Consider the following 12258-nt stretch of genomic DNA (forward strand, 5'->3'; position numbering starts at 1 on the left):
TCACACTTCCAATTATAAATGTCTACTTTTTGCTGCTATGAAGGTAACTTTGCAGACGTGGGAATGGTTATAAAAGCAATGTCGTACTATCTTGATAAGCATGCAAGCAGACCTTATGAGCATGAAGCAGCTGCTGCCCCAGCTTCAGTAAGAAAAGGATCAAAATTAGCACAACACTGGGTCAGTATCCTTGCTGTTATTCAGAGCTCTTGTCAAAAATAATCAGGTCAAAGCTCTACTGCTGCTTGAGCAAACAGGGAGCAGAGAGGCACTGAAGCTATAAAATAAGGGGAAAAAACCCCACAAAGCAGACGATGGGAAAGGGTTACGAGTGGGAAGATCCCACTGTCCTCTTTGCAACAGCCTTGAGATTTGGCGAGGGGAAGCAGAGTAGTTTATGGCATTTACCGTTGCCAAGCTGCATTTCTAGCAAGGATTAAGACAGCACACAAGGAGGGCTCAAGCAGCTGTCCTGCACGTTTTGGAGGGTGCTGGTTTCACATCTGCTTTGACTGAATGGTGGAGTGTCACACGTTAGCACAATGCACTAGCTACTAGCAACTGGGTGTGTTTTCTAAACTGTGGAGGTGGATGTCTAGGATTTATGGGGTAGGCTGGGAGAGAAAAGGAAGTACACTAAGAAAACAAGAAGAAACTATGGTGAAAGAAGAGGGATAGTAAGTGAAGATACAAAAAAAATAACCATTAAAATAGTTATTAAAGGTGGCTACAGTGCAAGCAGCATTTCTGACGTGTTCTAATTATACAGTGTCTTTGAAATTATGGAGGAAAATCCATGCAACAGCAGACTGTCAATGGGTTTATAACCATTCTATAACCCTTCATTACTAGCTCAACATAATGGGACAAAATACTAAAGATTTGTCTGGTTTCTTAGAAAGACACGGAAATTCAGAGATACCTAAACAGACAGTACACTTGTCAAACAAATGCTAGCAATGATGAAGCAGTTGCTTCAAGTAGAAGAAAAGGAAGTAACTAGAACTGAAGTCCTCCTCATATTTTCAAAACATACAACCACAAACTTGCAGTTTGTTTCTTTTTTTAATACTTTTTAATGATCCTGATACTTTTAATGATCCTGACAAAATCTAGAAGAAGTCTGAGTAAGTCATTATTGTGCTTATTTTGGGGTGCTCCCCCATTTTAGATGTTCCATTTACAGTTCATTTGTAGACAGCAGGAGATTTTCAGAAGAGAACTCTTAAAATCTGTATGTGTATGTGTTACTGCTCCTGAAGTTCCAGAAAAACGCCTATCTGTACATTGTATAATATTTAAACTGTAGTTTCCTATGCTTGCCTATATACTTCAGCTGCTTTAGCCCCATCTAAAATACACACAAGACTAATCTCGCATTACTCAGGTTACTTTTAACAAGCTAGAGGGAATCAATTAATTTAACACACTCTCCACACAGTCCATGGAAATCTGAAAATACAGCCTTTCTTCAAGGACAAATTACTATTTTTTTAGCTCAGTGCAAAATACTAATTTCCACACTATATGCTTCTTTAAACAAGCCTTATATCCTTCTCCTACTGCAATTAATATCATTCCGTTCAAATGAAGCATTGCAACTTAGGCTATCTCTAAACTTTTATTACAGCTGCATGCACACTCAGAAGCTGCATAGCATGGTTGGTATAACAGCCTGTTGAAATAAAAATCCCTTATGATATACTAGCTTGGGCTCAATACCATACTAACTTAACTCAGCTTTTGGACTGGAACCAGCTCGTTCCCACTGAGTGCACAGCATGAACCTGCCTGCAAAAGACATTTCCCTTAAAGAAAGGCAAAAACAGGAAAGATATCTAGGAGATACTTCAATGTCCAGAACGTATCCGGTACACAAGTCTTGCTGAAGTTTCTAATTATTCATTTGACTCTTTCTTTTTAACAAATTAGAGTAGGATAAGACGTAGCATTTGAAAAAAGCTGGGAAGTAGTTTTCAAGTTGGGCAGAAAGGCTCCAAGGGACACCATCATGCTGCCCTCAAGATTAGAAACGCTCGTTAAATATACTGCATGACTGAAGAGTGATTTTTAAAGAGTGAACAAACGAACGAAAACAAAACAACAAAAAAGGGGAAAAAAAGAACAAGTCGGCCAAGCCAGAGCTACTTAAAACCTTTCAGGAAAGAAATCTGCATGAGATGATGTATTTCATAAAGTCCGCCTGCGCTTACTTTGCTGTATTAGCCACGATAATAGTTCCAGCTTTAGGACTACTAAAATTACCATGCGGGGGAGTGCAGAAAGGAGCAGAACTGGGTTTATATTTCTGAAAAAGTTTACAGAAGATACTGTCATGATTTTCTAACCACAGAATTAGATGTTGCTTCCCCATCTTTTAAAACTCCTTGGTTGCATAGCACTGAAGTCAGATAAAAAGAGTTGTCAGCTCAGCTATCGCTCACTATGATTTACGTTTTGAAATTATCCCTTTTCATGCATCCAGGAAGGCTGCCATTCTAGGCATAACAAATTATAGTAAATTGAACTTTGGATTCCAGCACTTAGCATGCTTCTGCAGGCAAAACAAACTGATAATCTTGAAAGGAGCAGGTATAACAGTGTCACAGACTTTCCAAGACTCCACGCTTCCAAATACTACAGAATTTTCTTGATCTGCACAGTCGTTCAGTGCACAGACAACAGGCTGGCTTTGCCCGCTCTTCCACAGGGAGTAAAGAGCACTCTGGCTACTGCCAATATCATGGAAACCACAGTGAAATTAGAAAATGCAGTATTTCAAAATAAGTTTACTACTATGAAGCGTTTAAATCCTGAAGTCTTAATTAGAGTGTTTTTAAATAAATTAATACAGAATGCTTTGTAAACTGTTTCACGTAAATGTTTATTCAATTAGGAGCTGGTCTTGCAAGGTCCACAGGATCCATGCCTCTCTTACAAAGGTAGAGCAAGTCATATACACTTCTGAAATTCTGTAATTTTATGCTCTTTAAAATCAGATAGTAAAGCTAGGCTCCAGTAAAAAGAACATATGGAAAAGATGCTGCATTAAGGGTAGGAAGTACCAAAACTACTGCTTAGAGTCTCAACCTTTGTAACGTGGTATTGTAAGTAACCTATTTCCCCCTTCTTAGAAGTGTTCAGAGGAACACCGAAGTGTTCACACACAGGTCATCCACCTGAGAAGAGCTCCGCAAGAGTTCTCCTGACCTTGGGTTTCTCTCAAATAACCTACAGAATCACAGAATCATTAAGGTTGGAAAAGACCTGTAAGATCATTGAGTCCAACCACCAACCCAACCCCACCATGCCCACTAAACCACGTCCCGCAATGCCACGTCCACACGTTCCTTGAACACCTCCAGTGATGGTGACTCCACCACCTCCCTGGGCAGCCTCTGCCAGTGTCTGACAACCCTTTCAGTGAAGAAATTTTTCCTAATATCCAGCCTAAACCTCCCCTGGCGCAACTTGAGGCCGTTTCCTCTTGTCCTGTCGTTTGTCACTTGGGACAAGAGACCAACACCCACCTCCCCACAACCCCCTTTCAGGCAGTTGTAGAGAGCGATGAGGTCTCCCCTCAGCCTCCTCTTCTCCAGACTGAACAACCCCAGCTCCCTCAGCCACTCCTCATCAGACTTGTGCTCCAGACCACTCACCAGCTCCGTCGCCCTTCTCAACACAATGTGTGTGTGTGCCCTAGTAACACACAAAGGAGTAGATGTCTTGCTAGTACAGCTCTCAGATATTTTACAGCTTTTTGGCCCTCTAAAAGAACAAACAGATCTACAGGTGTACTCAAGGCCCAGTTTTTACCAGTATTGTTCTTTTGTGAGTTGGTAATAAGATTTTATCACGTCCTTCACACATCAAACAGTGGAGGAACAATACTGTAAAAAGTGAGGAAGTGGATGCTGATGGAAGGCAAAACATAACACTGCCGATTTATGAATATCTTGTAACTTCAGACATTACACATGTACAGGTTAAAGAGGCACAGAGGTATGGCAGTAAAATTCAGACACAGGACCCATCAATGGATCTGAATGACTATATATTCACAACTTGGTGCACTAGAGGTTAAGTGGATAAATCACTAGGAAAGGAGCTGAAAATACAAAACATGACATAAGAAACAAAACATAATCATCTACATGCAGCCCTTTATTTTGGCAACAAGTCTAGGAATCTCCCAAATTGACATCTGTAGGAGCAAATACTGAAAGCCATTTATTTTTTAATAGAAACAAGATACTAAGTGATGTGCATATAAATACATATGACTTCAATGTATTAAAAGCATTCACTCTAAATTCTGATTAAAGAACAAACCAAGGAAGATTCAGTAATATAGAGCACCGCTTGAACTATCGACACTCCGCTATTTTAACATCTTTTCCCAGCTATTCATACCCCATTTTTAAATTGTAACAGCTCTGTAGTAGACATCCTCTAGCATAATGAATATCTCGTTTCAACTAATGAACCATATATTGCCCATAGTTTCCTCATTACTCCATGGCACAACACAGTCAGGATCTCTCACTTTCCCAGGGACAGTTAAGTCATGAAATCTTGAAGTTTATAGACAATCTGGGATCAAAACAGACACCAGAAACACTCGTCCATGCAGTAGTTCAGGAATCCTGTAAAATCCTAAAAATCATTCAAAGGAAACCTGTGTACTCTCCACCCAAGCTGGTTGTTAGCTGCAGGCTGGCTGGCTGCTTTGCATAGGCTCACATCTCCAAACTGCTCCAAGTCCAAAATCTGAAGAATGCATCAATAACTACCCATCACACACACAGTATTAAACCAGAGTACAAATGGCACGCGGAAAAAACTTGCATGAAGCGAAGCGACCTACTAACTGGTTTGCAAAGGGTTACACACTTTTTTCCCTCCCCTAAAACAAAGCAGGTTATTCTCAAGCTGGGTTTTAAGTACAAAGATGAATATTTGTTTCTTTTAGCTTAACAAGTCAATCAAGAAGCAGAGCACTGCTGGAAACAGAAATCTGCTTAGCTAGCTCTACTTTTATCCTCCTGTCTTTCCACTTCCTCAGTGATACCTTCCCAGCCATAAATGTTATTTCACTGATAAAGCTAAAACAAAGTTCTACAAATATAGGTGAAACAGCAGTAAGGCAAACATTACACATCAGTGACATGACTGCTCGAACTGAATAGTGTAAATTATTCAGGCAGCAAATGGAAATGTATTACTTACAAATGATTCAGTCATCTCTTCTCTAGCACTGAAGTTAATAATTATATCCATGCTGTACTGATTCAGAGGAGTAGCATAAGACTACCACCAATTTGTATACTGGATTTGAGTTCTTCAGGCATGTCTTACTGGTTTAGCAAACAATTAGACATGAATCTAGGGGAAGTGTCCCTAATTAGCCTACCAGAAACACCAATGTTTCTGCTAACAGCTTACTACAGATTTTTCACAAAATTAGCAGTCAGAGAGAAAAAGATCCGACCTATGTTCCACACCTTGATCCACTCTAGTGTTGTTTTGCTTCTCCGATGACAACGAAAAAAAAGCTATTGTCAATGCAACACCCCCACCCCCCCCCCAATTCCTGACTCAAAAACTCAGTTCTACAACCGACTGCCTCAGCCCCCTGGAGCGCAGCAGGCATATTCTGGATTAGATGATGCAGTCAGACCCATGGAAATTCAGCCCCCCCTGCTCTCTCTCCTGAGTCAAGAGAGGATTCGCATCCGTCCATGACCGTGCGTATGCCACAGAACTACAGAAGTACCATTTTTATGTATTTTTGAAACAGGAGCTATGCATTTTTCATGAAGGGTAACGAAATGCCTCAATAGTGCTTTCTATTTCGCTCTCCCAGCTAATTTTGCAGTTGCTTGCAAAAAGAAAACAAAAACTCCTAGAGTCCACGGTAAAGATAAGGGCTGGGAAACAAAATTAAGTCCAAGGGACACAGCAGAGAACCAGAGCTCTAGTTGGTAGCTCTTGGCTACGGATGTGTCTTGCCATATGGTGTCAGCAGCCTTACCAAGCTATGAATCATATTCAAATGAAGAAGTATTTTCCTATGAGTTTCCAATCTTTGCAACGCTATAGTTGCCACATGAATGTTACGCAATTGCTGAAAAAGGGACACTGCTCACATCAAGGAAATGCAACGATCATGAGGCATGGCAGAGCTGATCCACACTACAAAAACTTGGAAGTTGTTTTAGGGAGGGGGATGTAATTAAAGTTATAATTACATTACTGTCTACTAATGAGTTCGGGCATTTAATTTAATTTTTAAAGAGATATTGCAGAAGAGTGGAGTGTCTGAGACAAAAAGTCAGAAACACCAGTCCCTGTGACGCTGACTGACTGAGAGGTCTGAGAATATCATAAACCTGTGTTACAGTTTTCCAGCCTGAAGCACAGATAATGACTGGAAGTGCTGGTAAAAACTGCGTATTTTAGTAAAAAAAATGTAAAGTACTGTACAATCACTACATATTAGCATAATCCTGAAGAAAGTAGTTTCCCCAAGGGACTTTGTTAATGTAATTAAATGTTTTTTACATAGAAAGCTTAGGTTTTTCATATTCGCATTAAGACTGATGCTGAAAAATTCCATAGCATTTGATTAAACAGCTATACAAGAAACTTGGAAGCAAGTTTCATACAACTATTTAGTGTTAGCAGCACTGCTCAAGATTTTCTGCAGGGAAATGAAACAGCAAGTTCTCCACTTGAAACAAAAACAGTAAGGAGAACCTGCTTCCCCAAAGCTACAACACTGAAAAGTCTCCTCTTGAAAATAACCACAGTACTTCAGAAGGGACATTAGTAGGCTACAAGTATCTGCTTAGCTTTCATCTATCATCCCAACCAAAATCAAGGTAAGCGCAGGAGCAAAAACGAATCCAAGATTGAGTACGTATAGCCAAAGTCTTTAAAAACAAATCACAAACACCGGAATGGCTGCATTTAGGTTTGGCTACATACTTACAGGAAAATGCCTTGCCTTACATTTGCCCTCTTAATCTGAGGCTCAGTCAGCTGATCTCAGGAATGCATCCAAAATATTATATGGGATTGAGTCAATCACGCGCCTCTGGGGTGCGGAACTCCACAACGAAGTCATGATTCAGCCACCTTTCATGACCTTAATTTCACCTGTGTTTGTGATGGGCAATTAAAAATATAAATTATGTTGAAAAAAAATCTAACGAGATTAGTGAAGTATGAAGTTCTGGGAAGCTGCAATACCAAAAACTTTAAGATCAGATATCTATTGCACAAATTAAAAAAGAAAAAAAAAAATTAATCTCTCTTGTTAAGAGTATTACTGTGAAACTCCAAACACTCAGCTTTGTACAGTACCACTGTGGTTCAGTTCAATTGGATCTCAAGTTAATCAAAACCAGTAGTCAGTACCTACGTGGAGAAGAATCAGAAAAACCCTGCAGCCTTTACACACACATGAAATCAGTCTCAGCAAGTATGCAAGAGCCCCTTTTGACACTGCAGCTGACTCTCTGGGTTGCTACTGTTTTGAATGAGATCTAAAACTGAAGCTTGACCACTCAGAGCAATTAAGATGCGGGCCTATGAAAAACAAAATACTAAAATGGAATACCCTCAGCCTGATTCTAAGTTGGATTTTGGCAATTCAAACCCCTGCTATAGTTTATACTGATTAAACCCCGTACAGTAGGAATCTTTAGTGAAATGTTTCGATGGTGTATCATTAACAAGATGCAATATTTTATTATGAGTCAGCTATGTTTTAGTGCTAGACAAACCACTTGCTGGCCTCTATTTACGCAGCAATGTAACTTCATTAGAAATTCTGCATAATCATGCAATTATCAGTCTCCCTCTCGCTAGATTTTCATTGGCAATATGGATGATACCCTGTTATATGCATTCATGTGAAATGATTACAGAGCTTTTATAAACTTGTGTAACAACCTTTAAATTGACCTTAGTTAGCACAACAAATGACTGCGATCTAAGCCAGAAAAAGAATTAACGTTCAATAATTTGCTCAGTTCCTCCCTGAAAGAAAGCACCCACATGCCCCAGCCGTATTTCTGCGAACAGGCCGCAGCTGACACATCCAGCAGACACCAGCGAGTTCTCATTCCCGCAGAGAGCTCCCTGCTCCCCCGGCCACCTTTCCCAACCGGGATTAGGGCCTAATTACTCCAAAACCGTCACACCGGCGGCCCTGAGCAGCCAGGCTGGCACTCCCCGCTCAGCCTGGCTCCAGCTACTACCACTTCTCCTGCCCCCTCCCTGGCACAGCCCTTCCCGCAGCGGACCCCCGGCGCCTCACCCGGCTCCCAGCGCCGCCGCGGCCCCATGCGAGGCCGCCCCGCTCCCGGCTGCGGCCCGGCCGTGCCCTCCCGGGGGGGGGTGCGGGCAGCGGGGCGCCCCGCCACCTCCCACAGACACCCCCCGACCCGGACAGGCGGCGGTGCCTCCCATAAATCCTGTTTTTTAACGGCTTTCACTAATTCCTATCGCGCCTGGCCGCGGCGCGGCCCTCCTCAGCCCCTCAGCGCGGGGCCGGGGCCGCTCCCGCCGCCGGGGCCGGCAGCGGGGCCCCTCGCCGGCCGCCCCCCGGGGCCCGGCACGGCGGCGCCCGGCTGGCCGCGGCTCTCACCATGGTACAGATGGAGGCGAGTCTCCGGACCGTCATCAGTATTTCCATCCGCCCGACGCGGCCCCGCGCCCCGCGGCCGCCCCCGCTGCCGCCGGCGCCATGTTGGGACGCAGCCGCCCAACTGACAGCGGCAGCCGGAGCCGCAGGTGGCGCAACGGCCAAATGGGGCCGTGCGCCGGCGGTGCGGCGCCCAAACGGCGCCGGCTGCGCCCCGCGCCGCGCCCCGCGGGGTCCCCCCGCCTTTCCGTCCCCCTCCCCGCAGCCCGCCCCCGTCCCCGCTCTTCCCTCCTCGTCCCCGCACAGTCGGACCGGCGAGTCCCCCTCGCTCCCGGCGAGGCCTCCCTCAGGGCCGCGGCAGGGCTGGGCTGCGGCTTCCCCCTCTGCCGAAACGGGGCCGTGGGCGCCCTGGGCCGTGCGGCTGCGGGGATGGCGGGGGGCGAGACGTGCCTCGGTGTCCCCCGGCCCAGGGAGGTGGCTGGGGCCCGGTGGGATGGGCGCTGCACGTGTCACCGGTGAAACTGGAGAAAGGTGCCATCCCCACAGGGATGGTGCTGGGGAGCTGGGGGTCGTCGCCAAGCCCCCCCAGCAAGGGATACCGCAGCCAGCCCGGAGCACCGAAACGCTTCGAAGGTGATTGCTGAAACTCTGCGTTTCCCGAGACTCTCTTCAGTGGCTGCGAGCACCCGCAAACGGGTTTTTACCACGATGCCCGGTGCGATGATGGAGTCAGACACCGGTTTTGCACCACGTAATCCTTTGCCATTCTGTACCACGCGTCCCCGTTCCAGCAAAATCACAAAAAGGGCTCTTTCAGAGCACAGCGCTACGAATGACAACAGTGTCTATTGTAAACCCAAGAGGAAAAGGAGTGAAAAATGTTGCCGAGTCGCCACACAACACTTCACGCAGTGCATACCAAAAGCAAATACGTATCAGAGGAAAACATCCCTCGTGAAGCCAGGGGTGGGTAGAAATGTTTGTCATCCGGCTGATTAAGATCTACAGAATTGTGTCAAACCTGGAATGAGCCTGGCTCATATTTCATATTAACTATAAATCGAGCGCTGTTGAAAAGCGCTGATGAAGGTGGCTGGAAGCCCTCTGTTTATGCTGTGCGTGAAGCACACCGTCGGCGGTGATAGGGCTGTTTCCACACACCACTCCTTACTCCAGCCCTGACCTTGTGGGAATATCTGCGGGGAAGGAAGGACGGTTCAGTTTCCAAAGCACAAACTTTTTTATGAGGCCAAGATGTTTCCATTCTATTTGAGTTGCTCGCCTGCAGCGATGTTCTCTTATACACATTGTACTTTCCACGTCATCTACTACAGGCTCCCGAGGGAGAGTATTCTGCAACCTAAAAAAAAAAAATCCTTACAAAATATGCTAGAAGTGAAAAAGGACACGTGCTCTTTACAGGGTTTCCATGAACGGCAATGCAACAAAATTAGGGACAGGAAATACAGAAATAGTGGAATCTGTACAGTGTTTAACCGAATTGAACTATGTATTTAAATGATCGCCTCCTTTACATCCCAAAATAGAAACAAATATGATCTACCACGGCTGTCGCAATAGCATCTGAGGACATTTCCTTCCCCTTTGGCCTCAGGATCAGAACAACTTTGTGCTGGGTACAAACATGATGCTAAAATGGCAGTCTTGTCCCCAAACAACATCTTCTGAGGTTACTGCTGAACCACATGGCCGAATTTTTAACACATTTTACCCATGATCAGGCTCCGCACAAGGGCCCAAGCACACAGAGAAAGGCTGGTTCCTCGTGCACATTGCACTCCGTTCTGTTCCTTTCTTACCTCCTGCAAAGATGCATTTTATTTGCCTTTCCCAACTATGAGGGTATTTAGTTACTAGGAGCAAAAAGGTGGTTAAAACACTACTTTTGTTCAGTGCAGTGTGAGAACTGGCCTTTGGGCCCCAAGTTTGCAACAAAGAACAAAGACGGTCAGACAAAGCTGCAAAGATCAATCCGTTGTTGTCTGAAATACACTCAGGAGCGGGGGACATGTACACGAGCCGCCAGCTACGGGTTTTATCACAGCATCTGCATTTAGCATTTCTGCTCAGAAATGAGCCGTACTTCTCCAGCCATGTCACCATAATGTCACTATACTGTGCAAAAACATCTGCCATGTACTGCAGGCAAATGTAACTTTTAGAAGAAGACTTTTGGAAGAAAGATCACTTTTGCTGGCGTTAGGCAGAAGGGGAAAGAGTGACAACAGTCGCCATTTCCCCAACATGCTGGGATCTTAGCAAGATCGCTCTGGCTCTGCTCATCTGTTACTCCTTTTGTAAAATGTATGAGGAATAATTATATCCAGTTTTAAAAGCAATTTGACATCCTCCTATGAAAAGCACTATGGTAATGGCAAATATTTTTATTTTTAGAATGCTTCATCTCTGAAGATGTGTAGGAGTGCCAACAACAATAAAAATAGAAAATCTTATAAAAACCATAGCCAAGAGCAACATAGACCAATAAATAAATCTGTAAAAAATCTGGTGTGGAAACAACATAATCTCCGTGCAGCATGCAATGGCACATATCTGTGCATGGAGCAACCCAAGGAGTGGTTAGTGAAATCTCCAGAATCATCCAAATGTTTTCAAAGTTGCTCTGAGTTTTGCAAACATTCTCCCTCTAATTTAAGCTATTGTTTTTCCAAGAGAATTTGAATTTAAAACATGGTTTTCTTAGCTAAATATAAGTCCATTGTGCACAAACAATGAAAATCTCTTTTAAAAACAACTCTTATTCTACATGCCAAGGGTTATACAATCTCAAATAGTGTGAATCCTTCTGCATGGTTTCACTCAGTGAAAAGACTATTCTGACAATCTAGAAAATGAGATAAGGATGAGATTTGAAAACCCCTGGCTTTGATTCTCTATCTTACCCAAATTCTTTCAGAATTAAGAGCCTAAAAGTTATTATTTGGGGGGAGGGAAGATTGAGAATAAATTTAAAACTTTTGGAGAATATGCTGCCTTTTTATTATTACTAAAACCATTCTCTCTGGATGGAGATTTCTGCACGCAGTGGAAACAAGCTTTGGTGAGAAGCCCAAGAAGCCTGGGCTAGTGCATAAGAAATTTAGGTTGAACCATATTAGCAAAGGAAATAGTAATCGCTTGGCCTGCTTCCAAGATGCAGTCTAAAACTGCTTTCACATTTGTTTTAAGCAACCAGAAGCCATCACAGCTGCCAAAAGAAGCAGTTCAACATTTCCTCCACCACTGCTCTTTCATTCCTGCCCCCACGCATCTCCTCTCTTGTGTCAGCACCAGCATCCGTACAAGCACATGGTAAACAGCTTTTCCAGTCTCCTCATGCAGCAGCTGCTCTGTGCCTGTGATCACTTTTGGTGCCCTGCTCTGTGCCTCTGCCGACCCCGCGATGTTTTTGAGATGCGGAGAACTGCACGCCGCACTGGCCATGGGGATGCTCTGAGGGTTTATGTAAGCAGCTAAATGCTACCCCGTGTCTCCTTCTCCATTCCCCTCCTGACGATACCCAACATTTTGTTGGCTTTTTTTGGTGCTGTTACACACTGAGCTGATGAGTGTGAACTGCCAGT

The 12258-nt window shown here is 44.1% G+C and overlaps 1 protein-coding gene across 1 annotated transcript in view; it reads right to left on the reverse strand.

Moving 5' to 3' along the window:
- The window catches only part of LOC104256742 (ubiquitin carboxyl-terminal hydrolase 12), a 32600-nt gene extending 23899 nt beyond the window's left edge, over positions 1–8701 (reverse strand). Inside the window, exon 1 of the mRNA XM_059824273.1 lies at positions 8657–8701. Within this exon, the coding sequence (XP_059680256.1) occupies positions 8657–8692 (36 nt within the window). The 5' untranslated portion in view covers positions 8693–8701. The remainder of the gene's footprint in view (positions 1–8656) is intronic.
- Between the last annotated feature and the right edge of the window lie 3557 nt (positions 8702–12258).

This window comes from Gavia stellata, chromosome 14, assembly GCF_030936135.1.
Source record: "Gavia stellata isolate bGavSte3 chromosome 14, bGavSte3.hap2, whole genome shotgun sequence".
Taxonomy (NCBI): Eukaryota; Metazoa; Chordata; class Aves; order Gaviiformes; family Gaviidae; genus Gavia; species Gavia stellata.